Source organism: Aquarana catesbeiana, linkage group LG12, assembly GCF_042186555.1.
Source record: "Aquarana catesbeiana isolate 2022-GZ linkage group LG12, ASM4218655v1, whole genome shotgun sequence".
NCBI lineage: Eukaryota > Metazoa > Chordata > Amphibia > Anura > Ranidae > Aquarana > Aquarana catesbeiana.
The window spans coordinates 230,937,528-230,956,442 of record NC_133335.1 but is presented as its reverse complement, the minus strand read 5'-3'; the positions used below and the strand labels follow the sequence as shown (position 1 = coordinate 230,956,442).

At 48.5% G+C, this 18,915-nt stretch overlaps 1 protein-coding gene across 4 annotated transcripts in view; it reads right to left on the bottom strand.

Annotated features, from left to right (window-relative positions):
• Positions 1-18,915, bottom strand: part of SDK2 (sidekick cell adhesion molecule 2) — an 818,277-nt gene that overhangs the window by 119,832 nt on the left and 679,530 nt on the right. For all 4 annotated transcript variants that reach the window (XM_073606891.1, XM_073606893.1, XM_073606892.1 and 1 more), the window contains exons 17-18: positions 11,417-11,598; positions 8,268-8,383 (exon numbers count right to left, since the gene is read on the bottom strand). In XM_073606891.1, the coding sequence (XP_073462992.1) occupies positions 8,268-8,383; positions 11,417-11,598 (298 nt within the window). The remainder of the gene's footprint in view (positions 1-8,267; positions 8,384-11,416; positions 11,599-18,915) is intronic.

Below are 18,915 nucleotides of genomic sequence, written 5' to 3'. Positions count from 1 at the left end.
CTAATAACCGCATTAATGATTTTTTTTTTTTCTGCTGTTACTATGTTACAATTTGTTTCTATTGTATCCTCTTCATACATCTCCATCTGTTGCCTGGAAGGAATGTGACCCGGCTCGGTGAAAGCTTTGCTCCGGCCACTTAAAGCACAAAGCTGCATTCTTTCCTCCACTTCACTATAAATTCAGCCCAAACCTCCGGCTGCCACTGTTATTTTTCCATCTGGAATTTTACAGACTGCTCTGAACTGGACTGTTTTAGCAGTTTTATGGTTTAAGACCCAGCAGGTTACAACACAGTAAAGCCCAATGGTGTAAGTAAATGAGGCCCAATGCAACATTTCCATAGGGGGGGGCGACCTCGTTTGCCATACCGGTGGAATCTAAAGGAGAGTCAATCTCAAGGTATGTAAGCGGACCTATCCTCAGATATATTTTAGTTAGGGTAGCCACCTGTCTGGGATTCACCCGGACAGTCCGGGTTTTGAAGCGGACTGACCTATTATTCAGACCGGGCTGTGCCCCCCCGAGTAACCAAGATAGTCGCACACAAATCTGTTGCCCTCTGGGAGCTGCAGGATGTCTGCGGGCAGGTTCGGCATCAGTGTGTGTGTGTGTGTGTGTGTGTGTGTGGGGGTGATGATGTCAGCAAAATCATTTTGGCCACACCCACTGTCTGCCACAGCACGCTGTTCGCGCCACATTACTACTCTCTTTGGGGCACCCAAAGGTGTCCCAGCCAGCTAAAGTGTTCAGGTTTGGCTTGAAGAAAAGGTGGCAACCCTAATTTAAGTCTATGCACCAATGGCGGCCCGTCCATATGGGGCGCCGCCCCCCTAATCCATGCACCCGACCCCTAAACTACATACAGGGCGTCGGACGCATGGATTCCAATGGGTTTTTTTTTTTGCTTTTTTTTAAGTACATGATTAGAGCCTGAGGCTCCAATTGTCTTTAAAAAAAAAAAAAAAAGGGTGGGCTCGGGGGCGCAGAGCTCTACCTCCCGGCCAATCAGAAATCAGCTCCTTAGATCCGATTGTCCAGGGAGTCTTGGGACTCCCAATCGTGTCTCAGGACACACTGGCCAATCGTGTTTCAGAACACACTTCCTGTTCAGCCTAGCCATGAACGGAGATGAGAATGGCCCAGCTCTTCATTTCCCCTGCCTCCTATGTTAAGGTTAGTCCACGCCGCCGCCTTCTCATCTGTCTAATGCCCAGGGGGGTCATTGGTGTGCTTTGTGCTTGCCGCCTTCCCGTCCGCCGTTCGTCTCCCGGGGGGGATCATTGGTGTGCTTGCGGGGATCGCCGCCTTCCCATCTGCCGTCCTCCTCCACATGAAATATGAACAAAGCATTTCCCTCTATAGTGTGTACTTGTCTCAATCCAGAGCACTAAGTGTCATTTCTGTCTGCTGCCTCCTTCCTCTGCTATCTGCATGAATCACTTCTGACACGTGATTGACAGCCTCAGCTCTGTTCCTGTGTGCTGTGTGAAGGGGGTGTGCCTCTTCCCTCCAATCAGCTCTCAGAGCTTCCCTCACTGAGCTCTGCAGTGTGTAACCTCAGCTCCCCGCCCCCCTTGCTTTGCTCAGAAAAGCTGTATAAATTCTGGAATTTGAACGACCGTAGAGGAGAAATTGCCACAGATAAACAGGTACAACTTATGTAGGAGGATTTGTTTCATCTCTGTGTATCACCAGAGGCCAGTCACTAGGGGTTTTTACAATCACTTTAACTACTTTTGCACCAGCAGATATTAAAAACATATTTTATCTTTCCCGGAGTTCTCCTTTAAAGTTTAACTTTACCTAATGCATTTTAAGCAGTTAAAGTAACAGTTTATTTTTTTCTTTTGAACAGTCTGAAAAAAAAAAAAAAAATCTGACCGTTGCAAAGCACCCCAGCATTCTTTTTATTGTTTGGTCCAAGCCTTGTAACTGTCAACTTTGTTGGCCAGCTTGGCCCGGTACAGGTAAATAGGAAAATACCAGATCTATGGGCAGGATCCCAGGTGATACATCTAAGTTACTGAGGAAGGGGGGAGGGGGGACTTAGAAATACAAAAACTGCTGTTTTAATGCCATTGTGTCATTTTTAAAGTCTTGCCCGTAGTCCCATTCTGAATTTTATTTTGGAAAGAGCGGACCTTTTAAAAGTTCACAGTCATGAAAAATCTAACTTGCGGAAAGGTTGCATCTTCCGGGTGCGTTCCAAGGGTGACTTTATTGTGCGGCGCTTTGTGTTCATGATCCTGCATTTATTGTCTGCGCTGCCTATCCATAACACAGCAGACACATAATGCAGGGCTTCTGGACTGTATAAACAAAATCTGTTAAACGTTCCCCCTTCCAGACAGCGGTTTATAGGAGATGCGTGCTGTGCAAGCTCTGCTGCTCTCCCTGACTCACAGTAACAGATTAGCTGCATTAGGCGGATTGTTGAATCTTATTATTACATTACAAGGACAAGTGAGTAAGATTGGCATGAATCCCACACTTCCGCCCTCAGCCACTAGGTGTCAGTGGTGCAGCGCAGAACGGCAGGCGGTAGAGAGGGCTGGAGCGCCAGCAAATGAAATGTACAATGCAGTCCATAAATAGTGCAATTACTGAGGCACTCCTGGGTCCCGTATACAATACACTGTTTTACTGTAGCAAGAGTAGTTCATATCGGCGGCATACGCAGGACTCAGGAGTTTAATGGATGCCTATATTGTGGTTTCCGAGCTTTAAGAATCGCCAGGGAAAAGTGCAGTCACGTTATCTGGATTTATTAAAAAAAAATACAGTGCATAGATCCCTGTAATGGACTATTTTTAAAGTCGAAAGGTCTTCAGCACTGGGAGCGAAGTGCTGGTAGTGCAGAGAGCATACCCCATGTCTACAGTCTCCGTCATAGTAACCCTTCCTGTAACCCTAACATTAACCCCAACCCTTCCACTAACCCTCCCTAACAGGAACCCCAACCCTTCCACTAATCTTCCCTAACACTAACCCCAACCCTTCCACTAACCCTCCCTATAACCCTAACACCAACCCCAACCCTTCCACTAACTCCAACCCTTCCACTAACCTCAACCCATCCATTAACCCTTCCACTAACCGTCCCTAACACTAACCCCAACCCTTCCACTAACCCTCCCCAACACTAACCCCAACCCTTCCACTAACCCCAACCCTTCCACGAAAACTAACCCCAACCCTTCCACTAACCCTCCCTAACAGGAACCCCAACCCTTCCACTAATCTTCCCTAACACTAACTCCAACCCTTCCACTAACCTCAACCCATCCACTAACCCTTCCACTAACTGTCCCTAACACTAACCCCAACCCTTCCACTAACCCTCCCTAACACTAACCCCAACCCTTCCACGAACACTTACCCCGACCCTTCCACTAACCCACCCTAAAACTAACTCCAACCCTTCCACTAACCCCAACCCTTCCACTCATTTTCCCTACCACTAACCCCAACACTTCCACTAATCCTCCCTATAACACTAACCCAAACCCTTCCACTAACCCCAACCCTTCCACTAATCTTCCCTAACACTAACCCCAACTCTTCCACTAACCCTCCCTATAGCCCTAACACAAACCCCAACCCTTCCACTAACCCCAACCCTTCCACTAACCCCAACCCTTCCACTAACCCCAACCCTTCCACTAATTTTCCCTAACACTAACCCCAACCCTTCCACTATCCTTTCCTATAACCCTAACACCAACCCCAACCCTCCCTAACACTAACCCCAACCCTTCCACTAATCCTCCCTAACCCCAACCCTTCCACTAACCCCAACCCTTCCACGAACACTAACCCCAACCCTTCCACTAACCCTCCCTAAAAAGGACTCCAACCCTTCCACTAACCCCCAACCCTTCCACTAATCTTCCCTAACACTTACCCAACCCTTCCACTAACCCCAACCCTTCCACTAACCATCCTTATCACTAACCCCAACCCTTCCACTAACCGTCCGTAACACTAACGCCAACCCTTCCACTAACCCTCCCTAACAGGAACCCCAACCCTTCCACTAATCTTCCCTAACACTAACTCCAACCCTTGCACTAACCCCAACCCTTCCACGAACACTAACCCCAACCCTTCCACTAACCCTCCCTATAACCCTAACCCCAACCCAAACCCTTCTACTAACCCTCCCTAAAACTAACTCCAACCCTTCCACTAACCGTCCCTAACACTAACCCCAACCCTTCCACTAACTCTCCCCAACACTAACCCCAACCCTTCCACTAACCCCAACCCTTCCACTAACTCTCCCTAACAGGAACCCCAACCCTTTGATCGCCCCTAATGTCAACCCCTTTCCTGCCAGTGTCATTTATACAGTGAGAGTGCATTTCTTTTTAGCGCTGATCACCGTATTGGTTAGAGAAGTGCACTGCCAAAAAATGTGTTTGTTTTCGTTATACATTCATTTTTTTTCCTTCGTGTCATTCCTTATGATCGAAATTTGTTATTTTGAATAAATTTGCAAATTCGAAATTTTGTAAATTCGTAAATCCGAAATAATAACTAACTAATAACAGCTAACCATTAAATTATAGGTATTGGAATTTCCTTTCAAATTTGGCTGTTAGAATGGAACGAATGGAACGTAACGGATTAATAATAACAATATTAATAAAAACTTTTTATTATTATTTATTATTATTAATTAGTTACGTTCCATTCGTTTAGAGGCGGCATTTGTTATTTCGGATAATTCGTAGCTTCGGATAAATTCGTATTCGTATAATTCACTAACAGCCAAATTTGAAAGGAAATTCCAATACCTATAATTTAATAATTAGTAATAGTTATTATTAGTTAGTTATTATTTCAGATTTTCAGATTTTCAAATTTTCGCGTTTTCTAATTATTGGACTTTCGTTCTTATTTTCGGATTTCCGTTTTTGTGAATTTTCGGAATTTTGTTCTTCTTTCAGAATTTACGAATCTTAGAATGTAGAATTTTTGAATTTCCGAATTTCCGATTTTCGAATTTCCGAATTTCCGATTTTCGAATTTCCGATTTTCAGATTTCTGAATTTCTGAATCTTAGAATTTCAGAAAAGTTTGTTAACCGGGTTTTCGTTAATTTAAATGTTTCCGAAATAACCACTTTGCCGAATTTCATCAAAAAACTAATTCGGAACGAAACGAATTGCACATGTCTAGTATTGGTGTCACTGGTCCCAAAAAAGTGTCAGTTACTGTAACTGTCCGATTTGTCCGCCGCTATGTTGCAGTCCCGCTAAAAATCACCGATTGCCGCCATTACTAGTAAAAACAATTAAAAAAAAAAAATTCCTTAAAAGTATCCCATAGTTTGTAGACGCAATAAATTTTGCGCAAACCAATCAATATACACTTATTGGGATTTTTTTTTACCAAAAACATGTAGCAGAATACATATTGGCCTACATTGATGAAGAAATTTGATTTTTACATTTTTTTATTGGATGTATTATAGCAGAAAGTAAAAAAAAAAATAAAATTTATTTTTTTTCAAAATTGTTTATAGCGTAAAAACAAAAAAAAAAAAAAAAAACGCAGAGTTGATCAAATACCACCAAAGAAAGCTCTATTTGCGGGGAAAAAAGGGCATCAATTTTATTTGGGTACAGCGTCGCACGACCGCGCAATTGTCAGTTAAACCAACGCAGTGCCGTATCGCAAAAAATGGCCTGGTTATAAAGGGGGGTAAAACCTTCCGGGGCTGAAGTGGTTAAAGGGCAAGCTTTTCACGCCTGATGAAGCTGAATGCATGTGAATAGGAAAAAAAAAAAAAAGTTGCTGGAACTGCTCGCTATTAGTAAAGCCCGGTCCTTCTCTGCGCAGACACTCCCACTGCGAATTTGATTTGAAGTTCCAGCAGCGAGAGACCCGAAAAACGATTACAAGTTATTATATTCGGCGTGGTCCAGAATACATTCCGCGCCTTTCTGATTCATCAGTGCGCCTCATCCCTAAAAGCTCCCGCGCCGGCTGGCGGGTCCGGTTTTGGAATTCGCCTCCCCCTGGAGCCGGTAAGTCGGGTCCTTTAATGGGACCGGCAGGTTTAGTAAAAGCATCCCAGCCTGCTTGTTAGTCGCTGATTTACGAGAGGGCGCTCTGTAACTGCCAGAACCGAAGCGGGCCAAGAGCGCCTAATTAGACGCCGATTTCAGAATGGAATTACTTAATCAGAAATACTAATTACATTTTAATATGGATGTTAAATATCTTCACAGCTATCGAGTCCTCGGCCAATTACATGCCTAGGCTGCATTGTACAGGATCCATGTAAATGAGTTTAATTAATGTAAACGCTAATTAATTGCAATAGGACGTAATCAAGGGGCCATTAGGCCATCGCATCCCTCCTCGGTATTAAAGAACGGCGATTAGTTGTCCTTGGGGTATAGGGATTAATTGGAACTGGAAATGGAGTGGTGTTTGGGGAAGGCAGCGCAATCCGTTTTAGCGTCACAGGTTCTCTTATTGTAATGTGGAAATTTAGGTGAATAAGGGACCCAATGCAAATCTTCATTCGGATCAGTACAGAAGATAAAAATTGACATTTGGCTTCTATAAATTTGCAGTGCTTATATGCTAACAAGGAGCACTCTGATAGGAGGAGAGCCAGAGTGACGAGCTCATCAGTCTGCTGCTTCTCCTTTCACTGTCCAATCATGGGTTGGAAAAACAAATCGGTGTTGGTGAAGCTCTGAACCCAAAGATAAGTATATCCCGGTTTTAAGAGTGTCCCTATGGGTCCCCAGGACAGTCAGTAGGAAGGATGAGAGCGATGAGAGTGCTACACGACTTTATGATAAGTCCAGTGCAGATTGATTCAAATGAAAGCTCAACAGGTAAAAATCCAACGTGTCCCAGGAGTTCGCAGACTTCCCGTTCACCAGGGCTAAGAAAATAAGGAATGAGGGTTCTGGATCAGGTCCAGGGGGAAATGTGGGACATTGTTGAAGATTGGGAGGGCTGGAGGATGTGCAGCAGGGGGCCACTATGGAAGGTTGGGTGGCACTATGGGAGATGGGAGGCATTGTAGAACACTGATGGGGGCACTATGCAGCAAGTTAGGGGGAACTGCAGGGGGCCGGAAGGCCCTCTGGGAGGTTGGCAGACCCCCATGGAGACTGTGGGCTTTTAGGGGGCCTGGGGGCTCTGTGAGAGGTTGAGGAGCACTGTGGGGCACTATGGGAGGTTAGGTGGCACTATGGGAGCTGGGAGGCACTGTAGAACACTAAGGGGGGGGGGGGGGCATTATGCAGCAAGGTAAGGGGCACTGCAGGGGGCTGGGAGGCACTGTGGGGACTGAGGGCTCTTAGTGGACCTGGGGGCTCTGTGAGAGGTTGAGGGCCACTATGGGAGGTTTGGTGGGATACTGTTGGAGGTTGAGGGCACCATGGAGGACACTATGGAGGCTGAGGGCTCTCAGGAGACCTGGAAATATTGTGGGCCACTACGGAAGGTTGGATGGCACCATGGAAGCTGGGAGGCACTATGGGACACTGTTTGAGGTTGAGGGCACTATGGCGGGCTGGAGGCTCTGTAGCAGGCTGGGAAACCTTTTGGAAAACTGGGGTGCACTGTGGAAGGCTGAGGGCTCTCAGCGATACTGTGGGTCACTATGGAAGGTTGGGTGGCCTTATAGAAGCTCAGAGGCACCGTGGGACACTTTTGGAGGTTGAGGGCACTATAGAGAGCGGGGGCTTTGCAGCAGGTGGGTGGACACCGTGAAGGCTGAGGACTCTTAGGGGACGTGGGGGCATTGTGGAACACTCTGGAGGGTTGGAAGGCACTGTGGAAGCTGGGAGATATTGTGGGTCACTGTTTGAGGCTGGAGGCACTACCAAGGGTTGGTTAGGTCTTCTGCCTTGACACTTGTGTGACAGAGATGATTAAATCTCTGGACTGGATGGACAGAAGTACAAATTCTTTGCCAGGTAAAACAGCCCATATACAGTATGTCTGCATGGAGTTAAGCTTTAAGGTGACCATGCACACCTTACACTGGAAATGAACAGCTTCATGTAGAATTCAGACAAAATGTTCAAAAGCTTTATTGTTCCCAAGTGAAGGATTTTCCATCTCCAAAAACAAACAAAAGAATATCATTTGACTGAGATGGAAATTTTCGCTCTGAGCCATATTGTTCTTTATGGTGAAAACTTTCCCCCAAGGTAGGAAAAACTAACCCATGTGTATCAGAAATGGCCAACCAATCAACGAAGCTCAGTGCTGCATGGACACATTACCTTGTAGCCTTGGTTAACTCCGTTCACAAACTGCGGACTGGGCGGACTCCAGGTGAAGCGGATGGTGGTGGAGTTCACAGCTTCTGCCTTCACATTTCCAGGAGGCACCGTGGGGACTGAAAGCAGAGAAGGAGAGGAAATGAGGACTGAGGAAATGCTTCTTCCTTCCTGCAGCAGACTGATGACCTAATTTCAGCCTAGACAATATCACCGACTGCAGCCAAGGATAGTTGCATAATGACTAATAGGGGGCTGGAGGTTCTGCAACAAGCTAGGGGGCACCTCAAAGGGGTGGGGTTCTGTGGAGGGCGGAGGGGCACTGTGAGGGGCTGTGGGGTCTCAGGAAGCCTGTGATACTTTTGGGAGGGTGAGGGGCACTGCTGATCCCTATGGGCGGTTGGGGTGGCACTATGGAGGGAGCTATGAACAACTGTGGGGCATGAAGTCACTGGAGGGGTCTAAACGTCTCTTCTGGAGGCTTGAAGTTTTGCAGGGGCAGTGTGGTAGATTGGAGTGCACTCTATGGCTGGGGGGGACACTGTTGGAGGCTATGAGTACTATAGGGGGCTGGTGATTCTGCAGCAAGCTAGGAGGCACTTCAGAGGAGTGGGGGCTCTGTGGGAGGTTGAGGGGCACTCAGTGAGAGGCTGGGGGCTGTCGGGGAGCCTGGGGCACTGTGGGAGGGTGAGAGGGACTGCGGGCCACTATGAAAGGTTGGGGTGGTACTATAGAGGGAGTTGGGGGCAACTGTGGTAGGATGAGGGGACTGCCAGCTACTATAAAAAGGAGCTGGGGAGTCTGGACAGGGCCAGATGTCTTGCAGGGGGACAGTGGAAAATTGGAGTGCACTGTATGGGCTGGGGGGACAATGTTGGAGGCTTTGAGTACTATTGGGGGCTGGAGGTTCTGCAACAAGCTAGAAGGCACTTCAGAGGGGGCGGGAGGCTCTGTGGGAGGTTGAGGGGCACCCTGGGGGCTGAGGGCTCTCTGTAATCCTGGGGGCACTTTGGGAGGGTGAGGAACACTGCTGTCCACTATGGGAGGTTGGGTTGGCACTATGGAGGGAGCGGGGGGGGGGGGGTACAGATGTGGGGGATGAGGTTTCTGTAGGGGTTGGAGGGCCCTCTTGGAGGCTGGAAGTTTTGTAGGGGCAATGTGGAGGGCTAATGGGCACTTTAGGAGCTGGGGGGCACTGTGGGACACAGATGGGGGCACTATGCAGCAAGTTAGGGGGCACTGCAGGGGGCTGGCAGTCACTATGGGAGGTTGGCAGGCCCTATGGGGACTGAGGGCTCTTAGCTGGCCTGGGGACTCTGTGAGAGGTTGAGAAGCACTGTGGGCCACTATGGGAGGTTGGGTGGCACTATGGGAGCTGGGAGACACTGAAGGACACTGATAGGGGCACAAGGCAGCAAGTTATGGGGCACTGCAGGGGGCTGAGATTCACTGTGGGAGGTTGTTGGGCTCTGTGGGGAAAGATGGCGCTCTTAGGGGGCCTGGGGGCTCTGTGAATGGTTGAGGAGCACTGTGGGCCACTATGGGAGGTTGGGTGGCACCATGGGAGCTGGGAGGCACTATAGAACACTGATGGGGGCACTATGCAGCAAGGTCAGGGGCACTGCAGGGGGCTGGGAGGCACTGTGGGGACTGAGGGCTCTTAGTGGGCCTGGGGGCTCTAAAGGAAGGTCGAGAGCCACTATGGAAGGTTGGGTGGCACTATGTGAGATGAGAGGCATTGTAGAACACTGATGGGGCCATATGCAGCAAGTTAGGGGGCACGGCAGGGAGCCGGAAGGCACTGTGGAAGGTTGGCAGGCCCCTCCCCCCTGTGGGGGCTGAGGGCTCTTATGGGGCCTGGGGGCTCTGTGAGAGGTTGAGGAGCACTGTGGAACACTATGGGAGGTTGGGTGGCTCTATGGGAGCTGGAAGACACTGTAAGACACTAATGGGGGCACTATGCAACACGTTAGGGGGCACTGCAGGGGGCTCTGCAGGGGGCTGGGAGTCACTGTGGGAGGTCGGCAGGCCATGTGGGGACTGAGGGCGCTTAGTGGACCTGGGGGCTCTGTGGGAGGTTGAGAAGCACTATGGGCTACTATGGGAGGTTGGGTGGCACTATGGGAGTTAGGAGACACTGTAGGACACTGATGAGGACACTGATGGGGGCACTATGCAGAAAGTTAGGGGCACTGCAAGAGGGCTGGGAGGCACTGTTGGGAGGTTGAGAGGCCCTGTGGGAACTGGGGACTCTTAGTGGACCTGGGGGCTCTGAGGGAGTTTTAGAAGCACTGTGGGTTACTATGTGAGGTTGGTTGGCACTATGGGAGCTAGGAGGCACTGTAGGACACTGATGGGGGCACTATACTGCAAGTTAGGGTCACTGCAAGAGAGCTGGAAGGCACTGTTGGGAGGTTCAGAGGCCCTGTGGGGACTGAGGGCTCTTAGTGGACCTGGGGGCTCTGTGAGAGGTTAAGGGGCACAGTGGGCCACTATGGGAGGTTGGGTGGCACTATGGGAACAGGGAGGCACTGTGGAAGGTATAGGGGGCCTGCAGCTGCCTGATGATCGGGGAGGCCCCAGTCTGGAAGTGATGGGGTTGAGTCGGTGGTTGAGAACCGCTGGACTAGACTGCCTGGGAGTTAGAACATGTGATAGGGTTTTAAAATAATGTTATGTGGTAATGCTAACTTGTCCTGTTGACGCATGTGAAAGATGGTATTTATTTTAAAGTCCAACTGAAATAATGTTCAGGCTGCGCAACATCCTTCACTAACAACTGCCCATAAGGGAGACATTTCAAAGTACATTTTAAATTCTTAAATTGCTTCCTCCCCTTTAAGTCTTTTATGACTTAAAGGGGAGGAAGCAACTTTTAAGAATTTACAATTTACCTTTAAATGTCTCCCTTATACAAAACACAAAATGAACAGATTTCTATTCCCAGAAAACATGAAAATTGTAAAGACGTTTAGAAAAACATAAGACCGTCCCTCGCTGAGCCCGTGCTCCTTGCTGACCTCTTGTATCCTATATATATATAGAAATACATTTGGCCGTATCACAGGGACAAGCCTTTGCATCTCCTAGATTCTGTTTAACGATGCCGCGTCCCAGCCAGGGCCATGCCGTGAAATAGCAGGTCAGCTCACCTCCCTGCAGGGTCCACTCGGTCACTTTGGCACTGAACACTCCCAGGCCGGCGTTATTAAACGCGGCCACCTCGATCTCGTAATTGGTCCAGATAATGAGGTCCTCCAGGAGCAGGCTGCTGAGATCCGGGTTGGACAGGTTTCTATATTGGTAATCCACAGGCAGGCCGGCGAGGCAGTATCTGGACAGAAAGATACAATAAAAAGGTACAAGCAGGACATTTTAATCACTTAAAAAGGGAAAAAAAAAATTCCAGGTCATGTCTTTTTATTTTTTTGTATCGAAAATTACAAATATAGCAATATATACTCCTAGAACAACGCGAAGCTGACATGTACACACTCATCAATGCAGCCGCCTCACCCATCGACTCCTGGGGGTGGGGTACAATATATATATAATATATATTATTTAATATTTAGTATAATAGAGATTAATATATCTGTTCAAGTTATTCTTGTTGTGTTCAACCAAGGCATGTAAGCCAATTTGGATTTAGATATGCGTTGTTGTCCAACAGCGTGCACCTGCGAGAACCCCAGTGGTAGGTCCCAATGATTAGCTGCGGGAGGCAACCCCACTGAAAGCAATGGGAGTCTGCCAGTTCCCGCAGCTAACTGCAGCCGTTCGCATGTAATTGCTATGCGGCGATTATCTGCAAGTAATGGGCCCTGGACGCAGACAGTTTTTTGTCCAGGACCGATCACGCTCAGGTGATTGGCCCTTATAATTTATGATATATAGTTACATAGACTTATGTCTTTTTTCAAACAGACTCACTATCCAGTTCAACCAAAAAAGGGAAAAAAAAAAAACATACAATCCTATACCCACAATTCATCCAGAGGAAGGCAAAAATCCCCAGCAAAGCCTGAACCAATTTGCTCTAGCACGGGAAAAAATATATATTTATATATATATATATATATATATATATATATATATATATATATATATATATATATTAGGATATATAAATATATTAAAATTATTCTTTTTTATTATTGTTTTATTTGTAATCTAAACAAAAGGAGCTACAGTACCTATGAAGTCCTATGTATGATCCTGCACCAAACACCTGGAAAGCTAGGAAATATCTTTTTAAGAATGAAACTTAACTAAAGGTTAAAATTAGATAACAGCAGGTCTGCTCTGGTTGCTAAACTAGGATTACTCTTATGTCATTTGTTTCCATCAGAGTGCCCCCATAGATCAGGTTCACCGATCAGAGTGCCCCTTTGCATCATGTCTCCCTATCAGAGTGCCCCATAGAACAGGACTTCTCATCACAGTACCGCTTACATCAGGTGTCCCCATCAGAGTGCCCCCATAAAGCAGATGTCCCCATCAGAGTGCTCCATCGAGCAGGTATCCCCATCAGAGTGACCCCATAGAGCAGGTGTTCCCATCAAAGTGACCCCACAGACCAGTTGTCCCCATCAGAGTGACCCCATAGACCAGTTGTCCCCATCAGAGTGACCCCATAGACCAGTTGTCCCCATCAGAGTGACCCCATAGACCAGGTGTCCCCATCAGAGTGACCCCATAGAGCAGGTGTCCCCATCAGAGTGACCCCATAGACCAGGTGTCCCCATCAGAGTGACCCCCATAGACCAGGTGTCCCCATCAGAATGACCCCATAGACCAGGTGTCCCCATCAGCGTGACCCCATAGAGCAGGTGTCCCCATCAGAATGCTCCTATAGTCCAGATTTGCCCATCAGAGTGTCCCCATAGAGCAGGTGTCCCCATCAGAGTGCCCCATAGACCAGGTGTCCCCATCAGAGTGACCCTATAGACCAGGTATCCCCATCAGAGTGACCCCATAGACCAGATGTCCCCATCAGAGTGCCCCCATAGACCAGGTGTCCCCATCAGAGTGACCTCATGGAGCAGGTGTCTCATCAGATTGACCCCATAGACCAGGTGTCCCCATCAGAGTGACCCCATAGAGCAGGTGTCCCCATCAGAGTGACCCCATAGAGCAGGTGTCCCCATCAGAGTGACCCCATAGACCAGGTGTCCCCATCAGAGTGACCCCATAGAGCAGGTGTCCCCATCAGAGTGACCTCATGGAGCAGGTGTCTCATCAGATTGACCCCATAGACCAGGTGTCCCCATCAGAGTGACCCCATAGAGCAGGTGTCCCCATCAGAGTGACCCCATAGACCAGGTGTCCCCATCAGAGTGACCCCATAGACCAGGTGTCCCCATCAGAGTGACCCCATAGACCAGGTGTCCCCATCAGAATGGCCCCATAGACCAGGTGTCCCCATCAGAATGGCAACATAGACCAGGTTTCCCCATCAGAGTGACCCCATAGACCAGGTGTCCCCATCAGAGTGACCCCATAGAGCAGGTGTCCCCATCAGAGTGACCCCATAGAGCAGGTGTCCCCATCAGAGTGACCCCATAGAGCAGGTGTCCCCATCAGAGTGACCCCATAGAGCAGGTGTCCCCATCAGGGTGACCCCATAGAGCAAGTGTCCCCATCAGGGTGACCCCATGGAGCAGGTGTCCCCATCAGGGTAACCCCATGGAGCAGGTGTCCCCATTAGAGTGCCCCATAGACCAGGTGTCCCCATCAGAGTGACCATATAGACCAGGTGTCCCCATCAGAGTGACCCCATAGACCAAGTGTCCCCATCAGAATGACTCCATAGACCAGGTGTCCAAATCAGAATGACCCCATAGACCAGGTGTCCCCATCAGAGTGACCCCATAGAGCAAGTGTCCCCATCAGAGTGACCCCATGGAGCAGGTGTCCCCATCAGAGTGACTTCATAGACCAGGTGTCCCCATCAGAGTGACCCCATAGACCAGGTGTCCCCATCAGCGTGACCCCATAGAGCAGGTGTCCCCATCAGAATGCTCCTATAGTCCAGATTTGCCCATCAGAGTGTCCCCATAGAGCAGGTGTCCCCATCAGAGTGCCCCATAGACCAGGTGTCCCCATCAGAGTGACCCTATAGACCAGGTATCCCCATCAGAGTGACCCCATAGCCCAGATGTCCCCATCAGAGTGCCCCCATAGACCAGGTGTCCTCATCAGAGTGACCCCATAGACCAGGTGTCCCCATCAGAGTGACCCCATAGAGCAGGTGTCCCCATCAGAGTGACCCCATAGACCAGGTGTCCCCATCAGAGTGACCCCATAGAGAAGGTGTCCCCATCAGAGTGACCTCATGGAGCAGGTGTCTCATCAGATTGACCCCATAGACCAGGTGTCCCCATCAGAGTGACCCCATAGAGCAGGTGTCCCCATCAGAGTGACCCCATAGAGCAGGTGTCCCCATCAGAGTGACCCCATAGACCAGGTGTCCCCATCAGAGTGACCCCATAGACCAGGTGTCCCCATCAGAGTGACCCCATAGACCAGGTGTCCCCATCAGAATGGCCCCATAGACCAGGTGTCCCCATCAGAATGGCCCCATAGACCAGGTGTCCCCATCAGAGTGACCCCATAGAGCAGGTGTCCCCATCAGAGTGACCCCATAGAGCAGGTGTCCCCATCAGAGTGACCCCATAGAGCAGGTGTCCCCATCAGAGTGACCCCATAGAGCAGGTGTCCCCATCAGAGTGACCCCATAGAGCAGGTGTCCCCATCAGGGTGACCCCATAGAGCAAGTGTCCCCATCAGGGTGACCCCATGGAGCAGGTGTCCCCATTAGAGTGCCCCATAGACCAGGTGTCCCCATCAGAGTGACCATATAGACCAGGTGTCCCCATCAGAGTGACCCCATAGACCAAGTGTCCCCATCAGAATGACTCCATAGACCAGGTGTCCAAATCAGAATGACCCCATAGACCAGGTGTCCCCATCAGAGTGACCCCATAGAGCAAGTGTCCCCATCAGAGTGACCCCATGGAGCAGGTGTCCCCATCAGAGTGACTTCATAGACCAGGTGTCCCCATCAGAGTGACCCCATAGAGCAGGTGTTCCCATCAGAGTGACCCCATAGAGCAGGTGTCCCCATCAGAGTGACCCCATAGAGCAGGTGTCCCCATCAGAGTGACCCCATAGACCAGGTGTCCCCATCAGAATGACCCCATAGACCAGGTGTCCCCATCAGAGTGACCCCATAGACCAAGTGTCCCCATCAGAATGACCCCATAGACCAGGTGTCCCCATCAGAGTGACCCCATAGAGCAGGTGTCCCCATCAGAATGACCCCATAGACCAGGTGTCCCCATCAGGGTGACCCCATAGAGCAGGTGTCCCCATCAGAATGACCCCATAGACCAGGTGTCCCCATCAGGGTGACCCCATGGAGCAGGTGTCCCCATCAGAGTGCCCCATAGACCAGGTGTCCCCATCAGAGTGACCGTATAGACCAGGTGTCCCCATCAGAATTACCCCATAGACCAGGTGTCCCCATCAGAGTACCCCATAGAGCAGGTGTCTCCATTAGAGTGACCCTATAGACCGAGTTGTCCCCCTAGAGCAGGTGTCCCCATCAGCTGCCAGCATCCAATGACGGTAGTGCAGCGGGGATCTATCGCTGCAAACTGGCGGGCTGACGGTCCAGACCACGGTCCGCCATAAAGGCTGGTCTACATAATACTATATACAGCAACTGTGTTAGCATGGATCAGAGCGTTTGTCTTATTTTGGACGACAACTTCCCTTTAAGGCATGGAAAACTTTTTGTTCTGCTTGCGCCCGTTCTCACACATAATTCTCTCTCTCCGAGTCAATTTATATACAGCCGGATTCGTTATCCCGGCCTCTCGCTAAGCTTGGCTTGCGTTCAATATAGTCTTTTTTTTTTTTTTCCCTTTGCAATCCTCCTTTATCTCACTAATCCCACCACTCTACCCCTCAGGCCAGTATTTGCATGGCTCTGGTTCTACAATCAGGCCCTCCAATGTAATGACATTTAGCAGGACACTACTGGAAATGAGGCTTACAGTGAAAACACGCTAAACCTCTTAAGATCTCTGGCCTATAAATGTAAAAAAAAAAAAAAAAAAAACTTTTCTCTGGTCTCCAATCACAGATCGCTAAATATAACCCATTAGCATTTTTTTTTCCTTTTGATCCTAATTGTTACATTTTTTTAAAATTCTGTTTAGTTTCTAAAGTTGGGTCAGTGTTAATATGCAATTTAGCTGATCTCATATATCAGACACCCAATGTCAATGTCATAGTGATCAAGCTCCTCCCACTGCCCTCCTTGAAATATAAAAAAATTCAAAAAAAGGAAGAAACCACTTTGAAATAGCAAAGGCATGGAGATGTTACCATTGGACAAATTGAAAGTTGGTGAACGAACGGATTTACTGACACCCATCCAAGTCTTACCCTACGTTCACAACTATGTATTTTTTGGTGCGTTTTGCAGAAACCCACTGCAGTCCATTTAACATGGTTTCCTATTGATGTAGTTCACATTTGTACATTTTGTGGCGCTGCGTTTTTTTTTTTTTTTTAAAGGGTCGTGGACTTTTTTTTCCACCACAGCAGATTGCGTTTTGCTTGTAATAGACTTCAACTGAGCAGCACCAAAAATTAAAGTGTTGCGCTTTTGATGCATTTTGCATTTTTTTTCTGAACACATTGTGAATGAGCTGCTTGCTAAGGAGCAGGCCGGGAAGCCAGCCGCCACGTCCTTAACAACCGATTAGTCATCAGCTGTCAGTGGGGTTCCCCGTAGACAGCTGAAGGTTAAATATATAAATTGGCAAAAAAAAAAGACGGCGTGCCCCCTCCCCCCCAAATCCATAACAGACCCTTCGGGTGTTGTATAGATTTGGAGGGGAACCCCACGCCAAAATAAATAAAAAGACGTGGGGTCTCCCCTCAAAATCCATACCTGACCCTTATCCAAGCATGCAGCCTGGCAAGTCAGGAAAGGGGGGGGGCAAGCGAGTTTTTTAGTGCTGTTTTTCAGCGCTGTCACACTTTGAATAACAATTGCGCGGTCATGCAACACTGTACCCATATGACATTTTTATCATTTTATTTCACACAAATAGAGCTTTCTTTTGATGGTATTTAATCACCACTGTTTTTTTTTTTTTTTGCTCAAAAGAAAAAAAATAAAACAACTGTTTTAGTTTCTGTTATATCATTGTGCAAATAAGTGCAAATAATAAATCACTTATATGCACTGATGGGGCTTCACTGATGGGCACTGATAGGCTGCACTGATGAGTCGGCACTGGTGGATCCCACTGATGGGCATTCATTGGCACTGATGAGGCTGCACTGATAAACAGCACTGATGGGCACCGATAGGTGGCACTGATGGGCATTAATTGACACTGATGAGGCTGGACTGATTGGGCAATGATGGGCACCGATAGGCAGCACTGATGGGCATTAATTGACACTTATGAGGCTGCACTGATGGGCATTAATTGGCACTGATGAGGCTGCACTGATTGGAACTGATAGTCTGCACTGATAGGCGGCACTGATGGATCGCATTGATGGGCATTGATTGGCACTGATAAGCAATGATATGCTGCACTGATAGGAAGTGATAGGCTGCACTGATGGGCACTGATAGGCGGCATTGATGGGCACTGATTAGCACTAATGAGGCTGCACTAATGGGAACTGATAGGCTGCACTGATAGGCGGCACTGATGGATCGCACCGATGGGCATTGATTGGCACTGATGGGCACTGATAGGCAGCACTGATAGGTGGCATTGATGGGCATTGATTGGTACTGATGGGCACTGATAGGCAGCACTGATAGGTGGCATTAATGGGCATTGATTGGTACTGATGGGCACTGATAGGTGGCATTGATGGGCATTGATTGGTACTGATGGGGCTGCACTGATGATCAGTTCCCTGATTATCTGTGTACATGTCCCCTGTGACACTGGCCGGTTACCAGCTCTGCTTTTCTCCCTCTGTGACGGCGCATAAGGAAAGTACTGCCGATAACCGGCAAGTCTGTTTACACTGTGATCAGCTGTGATTGGGCACAGCTGATCATGTGGTAAAGGGCCGCTGTGATTGGCCCTTTACCCTGATCTGTGATTGGCTATTTCCAAAGGACACAACAAAACACAGAGCACACCAAATGTGCACCCCCAGAGGGGGTGGTTCCAGGAGGGCCCTCCTGGAACAACAGAGCCGCACTGTAGCCATCGTTCAGCTATAGCATGGGTCTGAAATGGTCAACGGTGACAACCCTCTGTATCCCTTCACCCAACTGTGCTCCTGCGTTGTCACGCTTTCACATGCTCTCCCAAAGGAGACTACAAGTGGTCATTCCAACACACATTATGCACGCACGCTGTTGTCACCATCAAGGAACCCACCCAGAGAATTGCCATGCAGCCATCACTGGAGTGACTGGAAGTGACATCAATGGGGCTGCAGGAGATCAATATGCATGTATCTTTATGATACATGGAGCTTTAGCAAACTAAACGTCATTCAGTTCGGGTGTACAGCTACTGGTCAGGAAGTAAGCGGTGTTCGTGAAGAACTGCTACTGTATATTCACTAAGCCCTTTATAATAAATCTCTTCAG